Consider the following 23,798-nt stretch of genomic DNA (forward strand, 5'->3'; position numbering starts at 1 on the left):
ATAAAAATGGGTAAACACGAGGAAAAATGCAAAGCAAATAATCTACGATCGAGAAATAATATGAACAAATTAACGAGATTGTCTTCGAGAAAGTGTCGTTTCTTTCGTTGTCGCGCCTGGAAACGCGAATACAGCCCGATTCAAATAACTAAAATTACGGACTGTTTTAGAACGTATTGTGACGACAATTGTGACGTAATTTCTGTGAAAAGCACTCGCCTGAAACGGGATTGAGGGTAGTTACACGAATCGATTATAATTACCCTTCCAATAAAACTACGTTCGCGTTGCTCGCACTGGGACAAGAGAATCAACACTATACTTCTAAAGCAGAGATCTTATTACCGAGATAATATTATTTCAACGTCTGTCTTTTGTTGAATTTTTCATTTTCCTCGTGCTCGGCTCGTACCCGTAATCAGGACATAGGAGGTCAATTTAACGGGACATATTAAAACCCTTTGCGAGCTTACTTGCCCAAGGCATGGATGTCTTAACAGTTGAAATTATGCATCGATAAAGAAACTAATCATCTCTTGAGGCACGAAAACGTGTTAAAACCTAATGTATGTAATAACGTCGATATGTCATAACTAAATTCGTCTCGCTGAATGGTCGGCAACTACACAAAACCAACGATCGTCGACGTGCATAAATATTTATCAAGCTCCATTGAACCTCGTCACTCCGAACCCCATAGCCGAAAGAAGCTTGCGTTGAGCTTGAATTTCCCATTTTTCTCGCGTCGAACGCCAACCGGAATATACGGAGGATGTCGTTTCTAGCGCCACCCTTCGACTTTTTCGCCTCATGGAATGGCCAGGGCAAACCTCCAGGATATTATGTTTTTTTCCAAGAAAGGAAATAGGAGCATGGGACAGAAGAGAGATTTTATTTCTACGGCATAACGAATAAATCTGCCGGGTGCGGTGTCGTTGCTTTTATTTCGTGCTCGGGGTGTTCCCCTTCCTCTTCTACGAGTAACACGATATAAGTCGGGTTGCGTACCCGGCCAACAATGTCACCACCATAGATAATAATGATCGAACCAACGAAACACCGTGGAATTACGCAGCTGCGGGATATCAACTAATAACCTGCCAACTCAAATTTTACCCATGTACGCATACTCATTAATATACATTACTGGGTTACCTCATTATTTTCACCTAAAACAATTTCAACCAGTTCGATCATACTAAACGCGTCACGGCACTAAATATAGTGGCTGTCCTACTACAAATATTCTCACGAATAATGAGAGAAAAATTATTCGAGCTGACCCCGATAGCGGGACAAACTATAAAAGCATTAAATAAATATCTGCCCGCATACTAGCATACGTCTATTATACAGAAACGTGTATCCAGATTGAAACTCCTAAAATACCCACGGAATCCAGCGGCGAAAACTTCTTTGATAGAACGTTAAACATCTATCTCTTAATGGAAGATCAAGAATCTCGTTTGAGGAAGTTTCCTCTACTAGGAACGTTACTTTATTTCTTTCCACAAATAAATGCTAGAGACTCGATGATTTCTGCTCGGAAAACACATAACGATTATGAAGAACGACGCGGAGAATTTACATTCGGCTGGAAGTTTCAAAGAGAAACTTCGAAACATGTAAATAAGCAATTATTTCTTTCGCTTCGGTCCTATAAATTTGGGAACGTCGCGGTCTAGCGTAGCATAGAATATTTTCGACGTTCAAACTCGAAAATAAACGAGTTTCCTTTTCATCGCGTGAGCTTTGGATTCGTGGAACTTAGTTTCCTGATTTAAACAATACTCGATCATTTTGAATGGCGGTCAATGGTTCCTATGTGTAATTTGAATTGTTAAATTCATGGGGTCATTAAGAATACAACGTTCGAGCTAACGAGTAACATCGATTTAACGAGCATCAATCGGGAAACATAAACCTCCAAAGTTAATAGAGTAGAAAAAAGAAACGAAAAAAGTGACGGAAATACGTCACCCCATTCCCGGAGGCTGTCATTAAGCCTGAAAGGCTCGAATTGATCCGATAATAAATTGAATCATGACCCCTTGAAGCGTGTCGCGAAGAACGATCTCAAAGACAGCTCTCGCTGTCAACGAAACGTCGGTAAATCAACACCTCGTCATCGCCGGATTAAACTGTTGCCCCGTTTATAAAGTAATAACCACTGTCGAAAGGAGACTCGCTTTTCATGCCGACCCTTCGACCCTTTGCGAATCCCGTTCTTTCCAAACAAGGACAAGTTACGTCGAGGGATTCTCTTATCTCGAGGGAAAGCGCGAAGGCAAAATCTATCGAGATACGCAGTCTTTGAAAAAAGAAGTCAGCTCTAAACGAGTGTAATTCTTTGCAAAGAGAAGAAGTTGATTTCCATCTTGTTAAAAGAAGGAAAGATTGTTCGAATCGAAAGGAGCGAGGCAAACTCGGTAATAAAGTAAGTTTCAAACGAAATAATCAATAGTATCGCTTTTAACTTGAAAAGGGTGACTTTAATTAACTTCTTAATTATAATCTCCTTCATCCTCTGTGCATTCGCCTCGGATATTTACAGTTCGGTGCAACGAAAGAGGTGAGGAAGGAAATTTAAATGCACCTTCCAATTAATATTTTTCATCTTTTTATTTTATTCTATTCCATTTGAAAATTAAAGTAATTAATCTCGCTCGTACGCGTTCAGGTTTGCGTCTCGAGTAAAACAACTAAGAGTCCGAGGGCTAAAGATTGATTGTTTTCGAAACGAATTTCAAAGGTATCATAGAATAATCGCGTCGAAACGAAGAGAAATAAATAACGATGCTAATAAAACGCACGGGTGGCTATAACGCGTAAAGATAAAAGCAGAAAACTCGAAAATACGTGTATGTCAGAGCTTGCCAAGTTCAATTTAGCCGGCCGGAAAGAAAATAACAAAGTCGTAAGGAACGAAATGTAATTGGCCTACAATGGCTGTAAAAGAGAAACGAACGTAACGGCATACACGTACTCGACACGAGGACCGATTCTCGGATACGTAATTTTAGAACTTGGCACAATTCGATTTTATATTCATTCAGGCCAGAACATCCCGACACCTTCTTGACACTGACTTCCCGTCAGATCGAAGACAACGTGTCTCCGATTCCGTCATCAAAGTCCATCCAACCTCGTGACAATCTCGAGTTTGTTGCTTTTTAATACTTTATTAGACTTTTAAGAAAAAAGCGTTCGTGAAGGGAACAATTGAAACTCTACCACAACTTTTGAATATTAAATCACGAGGTAGTTAAACTTTGGATCTTGTTAGTAAAATTAATGTACCGAGTATATATGGTGTGTATGATAAAACTCACCTTTACAGGAATGCAGAAAGTTATAAGCAAAAGGTCAGCCGTAGCCAAACCGCCGAGGAAGACGTTGGTTGGTGTAGCTGGTAAGGGTCTCAATCTCGGGCACAACGTAGAAGCGATGATGACAACATTTCCTGAAATAAAAATTAGACATCGAACTCGTTAAATTTTCACAGATCAACCACGCATTTTTCACCCAAAGAATATTCACGAAAAATAACATTCGAATAAGTTAAAAATTATTTCGCTTGTTTATCAAAAGAATAATGACTAGTAATTTAGTGCAACTCGATCGTTACTCGTATAACAATGACATAACGGAGGAAGCGGATGATAAAATTAATCATTGCGTCGCCTCTTGAAATAATACTTTTCCAGTTCGTCCGTACAACCCGATAGGCGGACAGTAACAGCGATAAGGGAAAATCTATCGCGATAACTATGCAAACGTCCGAGCAACTTTTATTGTCAGCGTGTTTTATTTGCGGGCGAATAATTTGAAATCTATCGAGGAATTTTTATTACAACAATTTTCAAAATAAAAACTGCAATTCCATTTGGTTATACGGTCGACTTGAACCGCTCGATAAATAAAACGAACAAATTTTCAAATTAATATAACTGAGATATTGCGAATTTAAATTTCACGCGTCCCTTCGTTCGTTAATCTATTTCGGTACCGCAACAAAATAAAAAATTTCATTTATTCTCTCACCGATCAAACCGAGGAAAAATGTGAGGGAGTAGACGACTAGCGTGGGTGCCAATTCCGTCCAGTCGAAGAAGCTGAACGACTCGTTGATGTCGTAGTCGAGAAAATCGTCCGTCGCGTTAGTCTCGTTCGACATGACTGCGATTAACTTCTTAACGGCGACACTTTGGTTGCAACCACTTGTCGGCCATTTGCGACCATGTTTTCCATCGCATACCCCTGCGAGTTTCGCTTAACTGCGTCCGCAATTTGCGAACTTTCGGACCCTCGAAAGAATTCCTTGTCCGCCGATGAGTTCGCGTCGAGAAACGTTCGGGTGCTCCTCGATTATCGATCTTTTTCGCATACTTCTCTCTGCACCGTTCTTAAACACCGTAACGCGCGATTGTGATCCTGCACAGAAAAAAATCAGCGTCAGAAAAAAGGATACACTGGAGATTAATTTCTTTTTTTCTTTAGAGTTCGTACTCTAAAGTACAAACAATGGAGTTCCGCAATTCGACTAATGAAAATGTTTTTTATGCTAATATAAAGCCTAGTGTGCTGTTTCAAAGATACGAAATGCACGATCAGTATCCGCTTAGATACACAAACTATGCGCGTAGCACTGACTCATACTAATGACCACTGTGTATAATTTGCTCGTATGAAAATTGCTTTTGACGCGATCTCTCGAAACATGAAGGATTCCACTCGAATCAACGGGATTAGGATCTTTGCAAAAGCTTCAACCCTGTTAGACCAATGAAAATACATCGAGGACTCATCTTCCAAATCGTTCGATATCAGTAACTGATGAGATTATTGGAGGTAATTTTCCATTTGCATGTAATTTGAAAGAGAACGTTCTATATTTTCGACACGGACTCGCAACTGCGCACAGAAAGCTGTAAAGTTTTCGGGAAATTTCTAAGATGGAATTAATGGCGGAAACTGCGAAAGATTTAAGAGTTATCCGATTTGAACCGACTAAATACATACTTACTTTACACTTTAGGAGAAGAAAAGAACGAAGCTTTTTCACGGTGCTCAGCATTTTCTTTTCTTTCGACGTCGAAGGTCTCGGCTTCGTTTAAAAAGACTACAGCACGATACTCGCGAGGATCTACCCGGTTTCAAGGTTTTTCCACGGTATTGAAAACATGTCGAGCTTTTACTAAGGCAAACCTGCTAAAATCATCAAAAGACGCAAGCGCATCGCGTTACACAACCATGACCCCGTTTACGTGCTTCATTAAACCTGATTGCCAATCGAGATTCGTTCTATCTGTTTTCTTGAATTCGCTTCTCCAAGTAACCGTATGAAACTCCATTTTTTCGGGGATTCTCGAAAGAGAGCACCGCGGGACTCCGACGCGCGAGTAACTTAAGATCTTTAATGAAAATAATTCCAAGGAAACCTGCAGGAAATTCCAAACACCGAATGAAAAATTGAAATCGAGGAGACTATCGAATTTTAAATAATTACAACGCTTCCTCGAACATCGGTCATCGATCGAATAATCAAGGATCTCATCTGGTTAGGGGAAACGTGACGAATCCATGGTCGAGGCGAACCGGTTAAGATCGTAGCGGACGTGTGATATATTGAAGCCGTGATTCATTAATAGAGGATTCCCTCATCCCGAAATAAAGCTCTATTGACCCTCCGTGACCACGTGACTGGAAGCAAACGCTCGACAAACTCGAGAGATTCTATCAATTCCGTTCTCCGGTCTCCACGAGTGCACAGAAGGAGTGTTGGACTTTGAGAGTCGATAAAAGTACAGTTTAACAGACGGTATTTCATCCGTACCGTACTTCGAAGCCTATACCTAATAAACCGAATGTCCAAAGTGTCGTTAAACGACATTCAATTCCCAAACAAGCTTACGAGATGTTACGTGGTCTTCCCAAAATTTCAACCAACCGTAACTTACGACAAGGAAATCTCATTTGCTAAACGATCCGAGTCTGGCTGCGCTCTAATTCTGACATAATTACTTCGCGTAAATCCGGTTTAAGTATCGGTGCAACTAGACAGCTCCTTCACGAGTCGCTAATTACAACCGTGTCGCAGTTTCGTGTCAAGTTCGACGAAATTAGGCATAGAACGACCAAGAACGGAAATAAAACCAATTACATTTGCACGATACTCCTCCGTGGAACGTTGAGAAAATATTCTATTCAGACTAAGAAAATTCTTGTTTAATGCACTCGTTATCTTATCTATCTCTTTCGTTTTGAAAGCTTCTAACGAACGTTTCGCGACGAAATAAACCTATTTAAGTACTTTTAACGCGGAAAGATGTACGCGATTTTGCCACTTTCGCTGAAAACTAGTACGTAAAAAAAACTATATAAATAATTCGATAGCCACGCCGAAGTTCGATCTCTGCCCGCGTGTGTGGGCGAAAAAGAAACATTTTACGATGTATCGTTGAGCTGTTAACATAAGAGCAGTTTCGATTTCCAGACTACATCGAAGAACGTAAATCCTGCTTCTACTTCAAAGTACCAAAAATTAATTCTTGAACGCGTTCAGACAACATTTTCTATCCAAATTATGTGTTGTAGATACGTACAAATAATTCAGTTCCCAAGCAATATTGTGTTAGTTCGATTAAATTTTGAATTAACGTTACGCACAACCAATCGCATAACCAAATTCGATGGCAATCGGTCTGATCGAGTTTCAAACGATCCCTAGCTAAGAGGAGATGAGCTTTATAATATTTTCTTAAATAAACTAATCGTACCTACTCAAAGGAAATCTTGCATCGAAATTCCTCGGCTATAATTTCCGCAATTAGAATCGCGAGCTGTAAATCAGGCTCTTTGGAAACAGCCTTCGGGCTTCCACGCGAGACATAAATTCAGTCCTGTCGGATACGCTTCGAATATCCAAAAGATACAGCCCCGAAGATGATAAAGGAATAATATTTTCGAGCTTGGCGTCAACGTTACGAAAATACAGCGAATCTCGTTACATATTCCCACTGCTAAAGTCAGCGTTTCGAAAGAAAAGCGCGGAACACTAGAAACAACGGAAATTTATTTCGCTCACGTCGCTTTTCTAGATTCCTTGCCCTTTACCGCTAACGACAGCGTTTTGCGTACACAGATGCTCGACATAATGGCGCAACAAACTTTCGTTCGACACTCGAAAGGTTCGTGTTTTCCGTAGCGAAATGTCAACTTCGTAAATCACGTTCGGCTGTCGAACGATTTTATACCGTTTCGATTGAAACATTTTAAATGGAACAGCTGTGTTGTGGGTCCCTAATAGCGAGATTAAAGCGCGATAATAAAGGTAATCGCCGACGCGTCCCAACTCGCAGAAGTCACGAAACAACGCGTGCAGAGATCTATAGATCGAACTCTGCAAAGTCATTTTATTTAGCGATGATCGATAAGCGAGACTATTCGACGCGGTCAAAGCAGGAAATAGGTACGAATCCCGATAATTAAGGATTAAAGTTGATCGGAGAAAGTTCGAAAAGCAATTAAGACAGGATTAACGAAGATCCCTTTTACGCAACCTTGTCAGTTCCCACGCGCTAATAACTATCAAATCCCAAAATCTGCCCGAATTTCGCGATCGTGGACGTTAGTTTCAATGCGCCAAGCTTCCTATCTTCCAAAATGGAAGATAGCAAAATCAGCATGAAAATTATGGACGGATTAATTGATTTTCCATTGTTGTATCGGATAGCGATTTTAACGTGAAACAAAGCGAAACATTGGCGAGGAAGTTCGAATCTATTTCCAGACTTCACCGTCATATTGACCGTGCTTTCAGTTTATAAAAAAACTCTGAGTTCACTCTCCTCTCATTTAATGTATCTCCGTCTATTTATTTTTCTCCCTGTTTTTTCATTATTTTCTTTCGAACGAATATGTCGCTTTATTTTTAAATTCTGACGCCATCTTTTCGTTCGTTTCGTTAATCTATATACTCTAATGAATCCATGTAGAATCAAGATGCAATAAACATAATTTGGTCGGAAAAAAATTGTGTTAAAGATTGCTTTACTTAGATATTAAGAAAACAAGTCGAAAGAGAAATGGACCTTCTTTACCCCGAAAATACGCCACTGTCGATCGCGATAGCAAACCATGCGGGCTTTTTGCCAACAAACACCGAATTTTTGGCCGCGATATGAATTTTCGATGACAACGGTCGACCGGCATAACGACGCTTGTTGCGAATAATGACTTCGTGACTTCGACAAACGATCACGAGTTTCCAATCGATCAATGAACATTATAATTTTGAAACGTTATTTATGTAAAACTAAACAATTTTTCTTATCATACTATCTCGTGTTGTTCGAACCATTATAAAAATTACTCGAGCAACATTTATTCGTGTCGCTGATAAGGAAATCGCGTTACATAATATACCATAGTAAAACTTCGTTTTCCGCTTTTCTTGCTACGCATCTACACCTCTAGATAAAACTTATAGCGAAAAATTCAACTAATTTAGAGGATATTGGAGGAAACTAATTCTAATGCGTTATCTATTAAATTGACAAATTCGTGAGGTTATCAGTTTCGTATTTGTAGAATTTTGTCACTCTTTAACGAATAACGGAGCTTAATCAAAGTGAGTACTATTCGAATAAAGTATTGCCACGTCATGCGAATTTTTCCTTCACTGCGGAATTCGTAGTTTTGAAGAAAAATACGCAAACTCCTACGAGAGCTTATCATTGATTTTCCAAAATATAATAGGAGAAACAAAATATCCGAAAATAATAAATTACGTTTCTTCGTAACAGCAGCGCTGTTTTCGATGAATTTTGTGACGACAAGCAAAATATCGAGTGGGGAAAACTTGTGAAATTTGCACCGTAGTTAAGGCACAATTAGCCCGAGAATTAACCAAAATATGGACCGAAACAATGGCCATAAATGAAACTTCAAAGACACGTCTAACAAAATTAGAAATGAAGCACGCAAGTAATTTTCGCATAAACTTAATTTGCCGGTACATCAAAGTTTGATAACGGAACATAATTTATGCGTCTAAACAAGTGGCACGTGTTCGCAATAAGTTAGTATTTATAGGACGTAGCTAAGTCGGCCCTGCGCTACTTCAAACGCGAGTTCATTTTCGACGATACTTCGTCAAACTACTACCTTTCTCTATTGTAAATCATTCTCGACTCGAAAATATATGCAGCGAACATAATTCTCTCTTTCATGTACAAAGTCTACTACGAATATTCAGCAACTTCCATCGACGTAGCTAGGTAGAGGTCAAAGTGGCACTGATCCCCCAAAATACGAGCTAGCCTTCTTCCTGTGAAATCTGATCGTTTTAAATTTTTAACAAGACTGATCCGCCCAATAAAAAAGTTCATAGGAACACGCCAGTGGTAAAATGAAGTGAATTCGATAACGAACGATTCTGGAATACAATATTTATTCTATGCGGATTGCGAATCGAAAAACACGGAATGTGTAAATACAAACAGAAGGAAACAGAGTTTATGAACTTTCCTTGCAAAGAAAAAATATGTTGCACAGAGTTTTAAGCGAAAGAAACTTTAAAGGAAAAAATTGTTTGCACGGATTGAAATAGCAGACACGAAAATGAACCCAGTTTGGCCTAGTTCTACTGTATAGCTAAAAGATGGCCGCACAATAGTGCAATACGAACGTCCTACTGATTTATGCTCGCCGGATCGTATCCCATACTCCTATACACACAAATAAGCGGAGTCTATCTATAAACACGTGACACGGACAATCGTTCCTGCTCTAATTGTGTTTACCGACATCGGCCACTGAAAAAAACGTGTTTAAATGAACGAGCAAATCGTAAATAACGTCTACGTTTTCACGAGACGAAACCACGAAAAATCGAAGTTCGACACAAATCTTTTACGTCCTTCAATAAATAGCATTTTAACGAGCCTTGTCTTCCTGTTCTAAACTTTCTAATTTACCACCGCTAATGCATGTAAAATGAGACATTCGCTAATTTCGACTATACAATAATCCTTTAATTGTTCCGCGTACTAAGAGGATGAACGTCGCTCCCAAAACAATACCCACCTTATCCGGTTGAACTTTTGTGCAAGCGGATTAACGAGAGAAGGTGGTGGTTCGTAAATGCAAGACTTCGTGTTAAAATTGCACGTAAGAAAACGAATGATTGTATCGGTACGAGTACAACTTTTTAATTAACTTTGAGACAAATGTACAATGAGTAATAACCTTATTACGATGTTTTAATAAGCTTCTGAACGTTCCTCGTAGAATTTGAAATCCACGTGGCACGGTAATTGATTCCAATCGATGAAACTAGGCAAATAGAATCGTTGTTCCGTGATATACATTATTTTCCCATTTATCGAATGCTCACATAGTTAAATGGTCCCGGATATTTTTCGGTCGAATTTACGAACACACGGGCCTGCGATTCTCAATGACTACGATCTAATCGAACTCGAAAATTCATGGCCAAAGATGCGGGCGTTTCGCGTTATCGAACAAACGTACACGAATGCCTGTTGTTTCATGCAGATTAACGATGGCTATAGAATTCATTAAAGATCTTCGCAATGTTTTATGTAGAGAAAATTCAAAATGAAATAAAATAGCTACAAAGTCACGGACAATCATTTTGTCGTAAAAATACACGATATTCGTACTTGATTTTCTTGTTGCACAAGTTACAAAGCATAATACTTTTTATAGGAATTTTATTATGCGAAAATTGGTCGATTGATTATCGGTCAAATTTTTTATATCGTTTGAAGCGTACGAAAATTTCCAATATCAGCGTGAAAATCCACGTTACAGCCAATCGAACTTTATCGGATGAATCTATCGGCGGAACAATTTTTCACGACTCGTCCCACGTGGAAAAGACGACAAAGCTGCGAATTTTTCCCGAAGGTAAAAGCTCCGAAACAATTTCAATCAAGCCTGTTCAGTGCCAGAAAACGAGCACAAACGTATCTGAGCTTTTTTTTACAAACAACAAATTCTAGTTTAAACAAACAACTGCAACGTTCTTGATACGAGGTACATAAATTATTCCTGAACTTCTACAAAGTTTAGCAGAATAACGTATGCTGGTGCTTTGTATGCATTTCGTAATCCGAGGTGCATAACTAGCGTCAGAAAACATAGACAAGATATGCATGCACATAATTCTGAACACAAACGTATCGATCACTAGACAAAAACTGAGCTGGTAAAATTACAATCAGGTCATTAAGGAGCTACTATAACACCGCGTCATATTATTTACATTTCGACACCCTCGATCGGCGGCTACTGTTGTTCGGAACAGTACCAACCGCCTTACAGTTTTCGAAAGTTCTAGTTGATGTTTCGCCTCGAGCATCGTTACGAACTCTAAGAAAGAAGCACGCTCTCCACGATGCAACGATCTTAAACTTTGAGAACTTCAACCGAATAACGCGTTTCACAACGTTTATTTCGTCCCGCAACATGAAAATAACATTACGTTGTAATTTAAAATGCAAAAATCTAACGGACGCATAATTCGGTAATTTAATATAATTTGGAAACTGTTTGCACTAGAGTTCTATACTTTCGAATATTAAATATATTTCAACGAGATAGAACAGAATATCTTATGTCAAACATACAAGAATCTGGAATTAAAATTAAAAACTAATTTCCTTAAAAATTTATTAACAACATATGTCTTTTCAGAAAAAGAAAAGTAACGTGTTCAAACATGTCTTACGGTGACGTCTAATGTGTCAAAATGGCCGCCAATAATGTAGCGTTTTAAACATTAATTTAATTAATACAATATCTCATGCGTCCGTTAATCCGGATAAGACACTGTGAGATTAATAATCTTGGCTGAAAAGCTTTTTACCGACAAAAAGCGTCATCACGACATATTTCAGACTAAACTTCAGGGGAGGTGTTTCATAAAACAGAATAACTTTACCGTGAAATTATGATCCTAATCCCCTTTCCGTACGAACAGTTAAATGAAATGAACTGAGTCTACAAATCAACCTACTTCTATCCTCAAAATATATTAAAACGCGTTGACAGCAATTTAATCATCGATATTTTACATTATTAATCAAATTATGTATGAGTTCTGATATGATATTTACTTATATATAAAAATATATAAACTACGCAACAAAAAATATAGTTAACTTACCCTGAGAAGAATTCTGAAGAACTGATGAAAAGATGAGCATCACCCTCAACCATCGTGTACATGTCCATGCTGATGAACTGGGGAAAGTAGAAACACTCACAAATAATGTCACTTAATTAATTATTAAAAAAAAATTTTGAAAATTTGACAACACACGCGTTACGACGTATCACGACGGAGCGAAATCTATAGACTGGAAGCCGGACAGAAGCCACGCGATCGTGAAACTACCCGCCAAGCCGATTCCCTCCGATGTACCCCGGACACGACCGAAGGATTACGAACACCGTACGAAGGCAGCCGAAATTATTCGCAATGCTTGAACCATGCACCACGCAATATAAAAGCCAGTGAAATTAATAAAAGATGAATGTAATTGTTTGAAGGTAATAAATTTTACTCGCAATAATAATCTTTTATAATTTGATTCATTTATATACGTGTCTTCAATTTACCTTAATTCCATTTGTCTAAAGATGAAATTTTATTAATTATCTTTATACGTATAAGAAAGCAATTGTCAAATAATTATTAATAAGAGAACAATAAATCGAAAATTATTAAAAGCTATTTAATATATATAAATGTTGTTGCCTCTTGGAACATAGTTCTGCACTTTTGATAGATAAATTTATTATCAAAATTTATATCCTTCCAATTCCTTTACTCCATTATTTATTATATTTGACTCAAAATTTGTCTGAAGAGGAAACCTCTTTACCGAAGGGTACGTCTGTCGTTTTCCATAGTTTTAATTTTAATCTAATACCATAACAAGAAAATAAATTATTGCCTCAACTCTTCTTGTCTTGTTTGCGACTATTAAGATCAGCTTGTACTTTCTAATAATATAATGTTGAATTTTATTCTTCGAATAGACTGATTTAAATTCAAAAGAATTTGAGTTCTAAGTTATTCACCAAGGAGGGCGCAAATTGTACAAATTTTGAGGGACATTTGAAATCAGAACAGATGGCGATACAGAGTCCGCGGTTTAGAGTTCGTAGTGAAAAATGGCCGGCGCGAACGATTGTTTCAGCATTGGGAGTACGGTGGCCTGTAAAACCTGTTACAAGGAGGAGATCGAAGGCGAGGTGTTAGCGTTCGATCCACAAACTAAAATGCTGATCCTAAGTATCCTTTTCTCGTAAATTCCCTCAAAGTATCGCCCTTCCCGACGAATACATGTATTCAGCTCATCCGTAACTCGTTTAACATTGCCGCAGTGTAAATAACTTTCGACGTATTCGCGATAGCTTTCATTAATTTTAATATACAAGCATGAAGTTGTATTTTGCAATTTTTTACGAGGAGCGTATAAAAACGCTTGTCAATTATTTAGTGATCATCTAATCAACTGCACGAAGTCAGGTTAGTTTCGTCATTTAATCAACCATGCTGGATTTTCCGTTGCTTTTATTGTTCAACCTATTCATTCACGGCCAAATTTTCACGACGTACGGGAACACTTTCTCTGTTGTTCCTTGAAAAAATCGCGAACACGCGCGTTTCTAATCCAATAAAAGACCTCTTCTAAACGCCATGCTTATAACCTGAGAATGTATTTTCAAGCTAATTCTTATAACGGGAACGTTTGTCGAATAAAGTATATATTATTTTGCTATTTCATGGTAGACATGATTCCTTAACTAATTACAATTAGAATGTCCGTCATCTAGTGGTGCACCAACATTAAACGATGTACACATAGTAAATTTATCCTTGGTATCCGAGGTCCAAGTTAAGCGGGAAGTTAGTCCTACAACTAGTGAACCACCACAAAGCCTTAATTTGCAAAAACTAAACAGAAGAGTACGTAATCAAATTGAAGAGAAAAAAAAACTGGTAATGGCTCTGCAGGCCGGAGTATCTCCAGAAGGACAGAAACTCTTCAATACAATATCAAAGACCATTCCAGAAATCACGTGGAATGGTGCCAATATTGTTGTATTTGACAATGTCACGATTAGACCGCCGTACAAAGTGGACAATGTTCATGGAAATGCAGAGTCAGGAGCGTACAAACATGTAAAGAAAGTGGTAAGCATATATTTTGAGATTGTAAGATTACAGTGTACTATAATACGTACATTTTTAGGTGGAGAAACACATTAAAGATACGGAAGCGTCCGCGCAAGCACAACAGCGAGAACAACAGCAACAACAAAAGCAAAAAGGAGGCGCGATGCAATAAAAGTTCAAAAAGGCACTATATCACAAATAAAGCTACCATGCTTTCACGGAAGTTCCAGTCTTTGAAGAAACGTAGGAAACGACGATAATGAGATACAAAACAAAAAAAAGTAACAAAAAACCATTGCAGAACTATTAGATAAGCCTACCTTGAAAATCAGCGTCGTAGATTAAATTCAATTTGTTTCGATAAAAGAGCATTTCGTGGAAAGAAAATGCTAACGGATTATCGAAATTCAAAACGAATACCAAATACATTGATTGTATTGTATGAGCAGCATTTTGTAAAGAAACGAAACACACCGTACTCGATTTTTAACACAGAGCATAAAGTCTTCGACGAAGGACGCTGTTTATTTTATCTAAGCTGCCATACAACCTTATGTTCTGCTGGAACTATTGTTCGTACATGTGCTCTGATGCAGGTGTGTTTTAGTTTAGTTTAACATTGTTACAAAATACGTTTAATAGTTGTTTACAGATCACTGATATACAAGATGGTAGCATGATTCTATCGCCATACAAGTATCAGGTTTTTAAAATACAAATCGGTCATCGTGGTATGATTTAAGCCCGTATGAAACGGTTCAACCTTTTTAACTAATACCGTAAATGACAAAACAACAAACGATCAACGAAAATTTTCATACGCGAATCATCCGATTTCAATATTGACTGAAATCTTACGTTCATTCGTAAACTGTAATACCATTTCTTTTAAATCACTCATCATAGTAATTTCGAGTGCGTCAAATTTGTAAACAAACAAAGAAAAAACGAAAAATATAAACGTTCAATACTTGATCACGCCTGCGTCGGCACGAGACGTCTTCAGTTATTAAATTAATGTCGTTGCAAGATGATAAAGGACATATTCCCTTGCATAGAACAAGCTACACAATTGTTATTTAAAGAAACAATGACTTGATTTATGCAAGGGTATCCGTCTTGCATCGACGAAACACGGAATTCGTCTCGTGCCCTTTACTTTTTGAACGCGGAGAAAAAATGTAAGAGAAAGAAAAAAAGATTATAAAAATTAATTACACTAAAAGACACAAATAAATGTAATATAAATTCTAACATTGCAATTTTACATTTATTATACCTACATTATTCTTTTAACCAGGAAAAGGTTTTCTACATAATAACCATAATCTTTATTCAATATTTTCATCTACTTCTTCGATTGTTTCTGCAACATTTGAATTCCTTATGATCGCATTCAACTCGTGCGTTACACGAGCAATTCGAGCAGCAGCTTTGAATTTAATAGTTGCTCGTTGTTTTTCAGTTTTCCTTTTCCACTGGAAAAGTAATAAAATCATTTTAATTTTTATTCTCAATTACAGATACTGAATAAATTTTTATATTATTAAACAAAATTTAGAAGTTACAATAATGTGTAATGCATTGAACCCGTTATAGCTTTCAACAATCTATAAATGTAATTTCCAAATCGATCACTTACAGACCAAAATGAAATTAATATCGTTAAATCTAATTTTTATGAATAAAAAATGAGAAATTTATACGGTCAACGTTTTATTATAAGTGACCAATGAAATCATGATGCATCTAGTAAAATAAAACGCATCGCGACAGTATTCCTTGTTAGCAACGGTTGGTACGAAACTTAACTAAATTCGATGCTCTCGTTTCCCTAGGCCAAAGGATAAAGTAAGAAAGAAAGAATATCGTGGTTGAGTGTTTTGAGTGAACGTTTTGGTTTGTTGGGCTGTACTCGTGGTGTGTGTATAATTTTCTATTTTTTCTAGCCAAACGAACTAAGGTAATTTTAATCGATCTTACCGAGAAAAAGATATTTTTTACTGTTTGTTTTACATCGTACCGGCCTGGACGTAAAAACTACATCGAGTTTCATGTTTGAGCGGGACATTCTTATGATTAAAATTTTGGCAAAAACAATAATGAAAAATATGTTGTAAAATGTGCTGAGTTCTACTAAATTTGCTCGTTAAGCATAGTTGGTTTATGAAGCTTGATAGTAATTTTTATGTATTTTTTATACGACAATGCGGCAAGTGTTTATCCTAACCTATTTTGATAGTTGACAAATCAGTGACAGAATTACGTCCAAACTATTTGTGCTAGACAAATCAAATCGAAATTTTGTTCATAGGATTTGATTATAAAAAGAGTATAGATTAAATTCCATAAGAATTATAAGATAGTTCTCCTGTGTATCGTTTCTACAATATCTAGGATCATTTGTATTTTGTTTACTAACAGAGTATTATAAGCAATTGTTTACTTACATCTTCATCACGGGATGGTAAGTTTGCTATATACTCTTTCATCTTCTCCTTTTTAGGATCTGCTATGACTAAAACAGACACGCACCCATCTACTGTTCCTAAAACAATACTTTTACCATCGTAGGTGCTGTCTATCGCGCTAAGTTCTGCCTGAACCCTATAGTTTGCTATCATCTTGCAGTCTGATGATCTATAAGCAAAAAAGTATGGAATTCACATATTTTATGTTCGTTAATTTCACACATGTTTACCTGAACACTCTTATAGTTTTTCTTCCACTATGGTAATATAGAACATATTCATCTGTACGATTGAACATTGATATTACAGTAAATACACCTTCTGCTACCTTTGGAATGTAGGTCTTTACCGTGGTACCTTTCTTTAGCTCTAAAAGTTCCAAACCTCCCCTGTTATATAAACATAACTGTAAACATTTTGTCTAATTATTTCACATACTGAAATCTACCTGCTAGGTGCATATAAGGTATATTTTCCATCTTTGCTGATGTTTCCACTCCATTTTGGTATTGTTCGGATAATTTTCTTCTTATTTATGTCCAAAATAATACCCTTATCGGATCCAATAACCCCCACCCATTGTGGTTTATTTGGCATTGGAGTGATGCACAAAATATCCTAATAAAACATTTAATATATAATAGAAGCATCACCATGCAATATTTAAGCAATGTCCTTACTTTAAATCCTGGTAACTTTACGGGAATTTTATTTATTAATGCACCTGTTTTTGCATTATATATGATAACGCAATCTCTGTTGCCCTTATCAGCTGCTGGTGCAATCAGATACAAATTGTCAGAAGTAATTACAATATTACGAAACGGAGTACTCGTTTGACTTCTGACTGGATATTCCAACGAGAACGTCGTTGTACCATCTGTTAATCGATATTTATGATACATTTACGGTAATCAAATCATTCGGAAACATTGTGCTGATAACTAGCGTACCAGGTATCGTTCTCATAAAAAGTGTAGCAGTTGTTTTCATATTTTCTACTCCAACAGGATTCTTAGGTCTTGAAACAGCCATAAACTTGGATGAATTTTCGATCAGTGTCAGTTGTTTCACGTGTTGTTGCTCCTCCTTGAATAACACCTGCTCCGTAATCCGGTTCCATATTAATACATTACCTGATTCTATCGAAACGATGTATCTAAAACGAGAAACAAGTTATTCCACCTGCTTGTCAGAGTTATAAATTTAAAATTTATTAACATAATTAGTGACCTGCCATCGTGCGTTATGCAGGCATGCGTTACGATTGCCCCCAAAGGACTGTCGGCTAATTTGGAAATCAACTTTCCTGTTTGCAAGTCCCAAATACCTACGCAATCTCTGGTTACCGTTGCTGCTAAATTACATTCTTCTGCCAGGCTATTAATACAAATGGAAAATCATAGCAATTACGATCGAATCACGTTCGAGGAGTAATGTAACGAAATATTGGATACCTTATCATGTCTATCTGCAACTCGTGTCTGTCTATTACGTGAACCTGTTCGAATATGTTATTTATATTCCATACTTTAACGCTTCTGTCGATACTGGACGTTACCACGCTATTCCAGTTTCCTACAGTCAGTGCTTCGAGTTGAATTATTCTCGCGAAATGAGCATCCAGTGTCTTTACCAGCTCCCTTGTTTCGAGACTCCAAACGTATAAATTTTTTCTAACACCAGCAACAGCGTAATTCTTAGTGCCACTGATCATTATAGAATTCGAGCACATCATCTTAGTACTGATGTTCCTGACTCCGTTTGGCAGCATCAAAACATACGCATCGCTTTTGCTTTCCAAAAACCAAACGACGAAACCATTCGCACTCGTAGCCAGCAGCATTTCCTCTTCCCTGTCCAGTTTCAGTTGCAACAGGTACTCGACGTGATCGTTGAAAGCTCTAGGCATGTCGAAAGCCTTTTCCCATTCGGAAGAGGTATCGTCGATGGTGTATTTCGTGACTCGATAATCGTCGTTACTTGTACACGCGTACAAAACTTTCTTATCGTTGGTCATTACCAAGGCGCTATACAATTTTTGTGAAGAGAATGCTCATAATTAGTTGACGATGGATTAATTCGATATCTTACCTGTGAAAACGTAAGGGCTCTAGAAGTCCTTTTTTCCTGTAAGTGTGCAACAACATATTGGTTTCCTCTATGTTCCCTGACCAGAACACTATTCTGTATTCGTCTAAATTCGTATGTTCCACCCCTTTAAAGGTAGATACAGGTTAAAAAAAAGATTTACTCGTACCATTTTCATATTCACAATATAACTTACATAAAATTGGCCACTTATTCGAATCCTCAGGATTCGTATGAGTCTCCAATAAATTTCCTCGCAAGTCGAATCTGCACCAGCCTAATTTACCATAGACGAAGAAAAATTGATTCGTCATGTGAACTCCGCACACTGGATCCTCGTTTGGAAGTGGATTATCGAGGACGACGAACTCGCTGGTCAGAGTATTCAACACGACGCTCTGTTTTCGAAATTATTGAACGTTGGAAATAATTTTGTTGCGTTAAACGCGAAGAAATAGTGACTATTTCAATGCGTTAACATAATTCGCGCTTCGAGGGTAATCTGTACCGATCTATCTCTAAACACCTGATTATTGGTCGTAAACGCAGCGGCGTATCTGTTATCAGGGCTCAGGACCAAGTTTTGCATAATTCCCTCTACGCCAGGATTAACATCCCTGGTCATGTCGCTGGTGCTCAGATCCCAGGTGATAAATCTGTTGGATATCGAGACCACGTAACGGTAATCGGACGTCAGACAAAATCCAAATACGGCGAATTGATGTCCCTCCAGCGAATACTGAAAGATATCCACAGATTAAGAGGATATTTCGATTAATAGAGGAAGTTTATCGAGTTACTTTAAGCGGTCCACCAGGAGTATGTAAACAGTGATAAACAGGAAGTAGAGCAGAATCTTTCGCGCCGTCGTTATCGCACGCTCGTAGTAGCATTTTTACGTTCTCGTTTCCCCCGATTTCTGGCAACAATCGGCCGATCAGCTGAGGTGCTAACATGTCCGGGTGAGAACCCAAGATTGCACCGCCTAATCTGAGCGCGTCGGCTACTAGCATGAGTTCTCTGCAACCAATCATGTTTCTTCATAAGAATCTGTCACGATTGTTTGTCACGGTATTATTACCTGACGATACTCTGATTATCGATGAAATTGCACGCGTCTTCAAAATCTGATAGCACTGCCTGCAGCGGACAAGAACTGAGTTTGGCGTGAAGCCATTCGTAGTTGAACAAAACGTTTTCGAAGAGATCATTGAAACGACGCGATCTGACCAAGTGAAAGGGTAATTCGCCAAACTGAAATTAAAAATTGCTTATCAAATCGAAACTGATACAAAGACTTCTCTGTCTACCTTTCTCAAATTATATCTGGTAATCGTGCCATCTTTCGAGTAGAATGCCAGGGGTTGTTCGGGTACTTTTCTATCTGCCACGCCTTCCTTGTCCGCCAAATTAAATCTACAAATATTCGGTACTGAGAAAATTCTTCAGAGTTCCTTGTTAACGTCAGGATCAATCTTTTACCGATGTCTTTGAATCTCGGTGTACTTAAAGGGCTTAGGGCGTCCACCTCCCCAAATGCCAAGGTAGTAATCGGCGATCATCGAGTGAAAATACATTGCCATGTTCATGTTCTTGAAGTATCTCTCCTTGGCGGTGTCTCTAAATTGTCTGTGGTACCAATTAAGGACACTGACGCCATCGGCTTCTCTTTCGCTAAGATAATTGGGCAAATCGTTACGTATTCTGGTCCAAAGCAACGGTGGGATTCGTCTAACCGGTGGCAAGTGATACTGGTACACGTCGTCCAACACCTTGTCGTCCAACGAAATCAGATCTTCCAGTTCGGATTCCGATAATCCCGACTTAGCAGCGGTTATGTAGGCCAACGCATGAAACACCAAAATCTTTCCGTGTTGCTTTTCGATCCTTTCGAACAGCATCATGATGCTATCCATCACGGTACACGTCAGATGAGTATCCGCTGGCTTCGTGTAACTTCTCCACCTGCAGATTTCTGCGAATACGAGCTTTACGAAAATCGGCAGGGAACACTTCGATATAGCGTTCGCCACCAAGCGCCATTGATAATTGTTCAGATCTCTATGAGCTGTTTTCATCCACATTCTGCAACAATTACTTTCCAGATTAGTTCGATAGTATTATTTTCTCGTTAATAAATTTACCGTATCACTTCCATAGCCAGGTCTTCGCCCAAGGCAACGACCTCGATGAAGTTTTCCTCGGTATCGATCATCCTTCGTAATAATTGATAATCTCGAGATATTACGGGATTCGATTCCTCCGCTGCGCAAGACAAGATCATCTAAAAGGAATTTGACTTCCTTTAGTTCGCAAGGCGAACTTTAGATATAATTAAAGGAGAACAGAGGGAGAACCCACGAAGAAGCTAAGGCGTAAAGGAAGCCTTCAATATACTCTGTACCTTGCAATTTGTCGGAAGTCTAGTAGGTAACCACGATAACTTATTCCCTTGCACTCCAGTTAACTGATCGACACTATCCAGGAATAATAGAATCGGTTGTTCGGAGGTAGCTAGAGTGAGTAAATATTTGAAATAGGCTGTCAGTGGTACTAAATCATCAGGGATCTCTTCAAAGGGTAGCATAAAGTTGTAGGAGATCTACGACAGAAAATATCTCCATTGCGAGAGTGTAATGTAAAACATTGTAATAAAAAAAAAATACCTGTTGGCAAATGGAAATCAGAGTGGGTGTCAAAGCGCTGCTGTCAGGTGTAGTGCCAAGGAATCGAATTATGTTAATTGGCTTTTTACCGGTAAGCCATACGCTGCTCGTCAATCCTGCACTTTTCGCTAACAAAGACGTCTTTCCGCACCCACCTTCTCCGTACAAAACCAGGGGTTTATCGCTGTCTCCCAACATGTACTCTTTGATGTTCTCCAAGGTATCTTCTCGTCCATAAAACACCTTCACCGAATTATTACAAGCGTGTAAATGTTGCAAAATTTCTGTTATGATCTGCCCCTGTGCCGAACTGTCTTCTTTTCTCATTGCACGATCCACGAGTTTTACTATGTTTCGATAGAAGTGTGTAATAAAATGTTGAAGGTACTCGCTGTGCGTTTCTGGATCTAAACCTTCTCGACCAATCCATTCCACCGTGTATCTGAGTAAGATATAATAGAAAAATTAATCGTGTAATTGGCTTCTGTAACATAAGTATTACCTTTGTAAATTTGTGCTTTCGATTTTATCCGGAAGTCTTTCGTCCCTCAAGTTGGCCAATAGTTTAGAAGCTTCGTTGTCCAAACTTCTATTGACGATGTCCAAGAACAAACTAGCTTTTCTCAGATTTTGAAGATTTATGTTGTTTATGTATCGTATGTATGCCAGACAGTGATTCTTGGTGTTTTTCACGTTCAAGATACCATTGATTACTTCCCTTTCGGTGACTGACATAAAATAATTGTGCATCGTATCCTTGTCAAACTTTCCTGCATTGTACAAAGACTGTGCACCTTTTCTAAACAGTTTTTGCATCTTTACCATGGTGTCCCACCATTTAGCCTGATCCTCTTGTTGCAACTTCGGTATTCTCTAAGTTCCATAAAAATTTAATGTTCAAATGTTGCAATTTTTCGTGTCGTGTAAAAAGAGAACTTGATTACTTTGTTATTAAAATTTTTCAAGATCGACGATATAGGTTGCAAGATACTCGTCGCTGGTACAGCATTGCTATCCTTCTTGTACCATTTATCTAAGACACTAACATCCATTCCTTGACTTTCCAGCTCCGTTCGCAACATTTCCAATTCAGAGCTTCGAACGTAGGTCGGTATAGGACGATATCCATACTTTTGCCCAAGGAAAACCTATGAATTCACAAAAATATTGTGTATTCTCGTCATCGTACTAAGGTGTACTGCTGTAATTTGATTTGTACCACGAAATTCGGGCCCATCGAGAGCCTTTGGCAATTTTCTATTTCTCTCATACACAATTCTGTTGTCATATGATCGTCGGTAGCTTCGTCTCGTACACCCCATCTCATATCAACTACCTGTAATTATAATTTTGTAGAAATCCTAATTGAATATCATCAGGTGTAATTTGTTACGTCGAGTAGGAAATTTAGGAAAGTTCGGAAAACTATCGTTCGTGCCACGATTTGGTACCTGGTACGATGGAAATCAATTTTCTCTTCAAGGTCGATTAATCCTGCTTGTACGATACAGATATCCTTCTCATACATATATATATTTTATAACTATTCATTTTTTGATTACCTGAAATTCTAATCCATGTTTTTCCCTACAATAATCTTTGAGCTTAGGGTAACATTGGGCCATTAACGTGTTTCGTTCCATCGCCGTATCTGAATCAAAAGGATGATTATTTTTTTTAAATGTACACTCAGAATGGAAACTTACCCGTGAAAGTGGAACTTGTGAATATTCGAACGATTTTAGAGCTAACAGCTGGGAGGGACTTCAAAGATCCCGCGAAGATCGAATCGATCACGGCTTCATCCATTTTTATTCCTTTTTATCTATTTTCCGGATTATTAAAAATAGTTCTTCGCTGGTGAATTTGAGTTGCATCAGGTCACGTGCAACATTTCAGAGGTACTGAGATCGAGTCCAGAAGTTCGTGAGCATTTATAGGGTGTGGATATATATTCATATGTGACTACCATTTTTGCGCGAACTTTCACCCCTTCTAACTATACGACTTAATTGGTTGATCTCGTTCTGTCTTTCGTTTAAAAATTTGAACCATTAGCTTCGCGAAGATATTAAGGGAAAAATGATTGCTAATGAAACGCGCAATTATTTTGGTACTTCGGTTTAAACGGTGATTATAAGAAGGAGCATTTACGTGGTTGCTAGGGATTGTTTATTCAGGTCAAAGGGTATCTCATCGATTTCAGGAAAACGATATAGGTTCCTTTATGTGATTCTGACGAGTGAAATTAATTTTTCTGTGCACAATTGCTTTCACGAATTTCACCAGTAAACTAACGTGATGTTTTCTTTGCAATTTTACGCAGGTTTTCTAATGGACCAGACGTAGCAT

At 38.0% G+C, this 23,798-nt stretch overlaps 3 protein-coding genes across 9 annotated transcripts in view; 1 reads left to right on the forward strand and 2 right to left on the reverse strand.

Annotated features, from left to right (window-relative positions):
* The window catches only part of LOC100880751 (QRFP-like peptide receptor), a 36,855-nt gene extending 24,452 nt beyond the window's left edge, over nt 1-12,403 (reverse strand). For 3 of the 6 annotated variants that reach the window (XR_001095832.2, XM_012283957.2, XM_012283954.2), the window contains exons 1-3: nt 12,197-12,403; nt 4,045-4,434; nt 3,333-3,463 (exon numbers count right to left, since the gene is read on the reverse strand). Coding sequence is in view for 5 of the 6 variants with exons in the window: in XM_012283957.2 (XP_012139347.1) it covers nt 3,333-3,463; nt 4,045-4,177 (264 nt within the window). In the remaining variant the exon portion in view is untranslated. Of the gene's footprint in view, nt 1-3,332; nt 3,464-4,044; nt 4,435-5,026; nt 5,281-10,251; nt 10,383-12,196 lie in introns of those variants that run through there. The other 3 variants (XM_012283955.2, XM_076534280.1, XM_076534279.1) reach the window with 3 other exon arrangements.
* Nucleotides 12,404-13,162: 759 nt separating this feature from the next.
* LOC100876538 (protein LSM12) lies at nt 13,163-15,472 on the forward strand. Its single transcript, XM_003702700.3, has 3 exons — nt 13,163-13,330; nt 13,860-14,236; nt 14,295-15,472. Exons 1-3 carry the CDS (start codon nt 13,210-13,212, stop codon nt 14,388-14,390), a joined length of 594 nt encoding a protein of 197 aa, XP_003702748.1. The 5' UTR covers nt 13,163-13,209; the 3' UTR covers nt 14,391-15,472.
* LOC100875517 (NACHT and WD repeat domain-containing protein 2) lies at nt 14,941-23,779 on the reverse strand. Of its 2 annotated transcripts, XM_076534679.1 has the most exons (23): nt 23,153-23,779; nt 23,009-23,097; nt 22,666-22,782; nt 22,391-22,594; nt 21,949-22,319; nt 21,447-21,888; nt 21,185-21,382; nt 20,925-21,064; nt 20,263-20,865; nt 20,091-20,196; nt 19,862-20,034; nt 19,581-19,800; nt 19,307-19,519; nt 18,977-19,178; nt 18,784-18,907; nt 18,147-18,719; nt 17,923-18,069; nt 17,643-17,848; nt 17,370-17,569; nt 17,138-17,307; nt 16,920-17,078; nt 16,669-16,858; nt 14,941-15,696 (listed from the first exon to the last, which is right to left on the reverse strand). In XM_076534679.1, exons 1-23 carry the CDS (start codon nt 23,253-23,255, stop codon nt 15,550-15,552), a joined length of 5,097 nt encoding a protein of 1,698 aa, XP_076390794.1. In that variant the 5' UTR covers nt 23,256-23,779; the 3' UTR covers nt 14,941-15,549. The 2 variants fall into 2 exon arrangements, with proteins under 2 accessions (XP_076390794.1, XP_076390793.1); XM_076534678.1 differs by lacking the exons at nt 14,941-15,696; nt 23,153-23,779 and having other exon boundaries at nt 16,726-16,858; nt 16,920-17,058; nt 23,009-23,092.
* Nucleotides 23,780-23,798: the final 19 nt, after the last annotated feature.

The sequence above is a fragment of the Megachile rotundata genome, chromosome 8 (assembly GCF_050947335.1).
Source record: "Megachile rotundata isolate GNS110a chromosome 8, iyMegRotu1, whole genome shotgun sequence".
In the NCBI taxonomy this organism is placed as follows: Eukaryota; Metazoa; Arthropoda; class Insecta; order Hymenoptera; family Megachilidae; genus Megachile; species Megachile rotundata.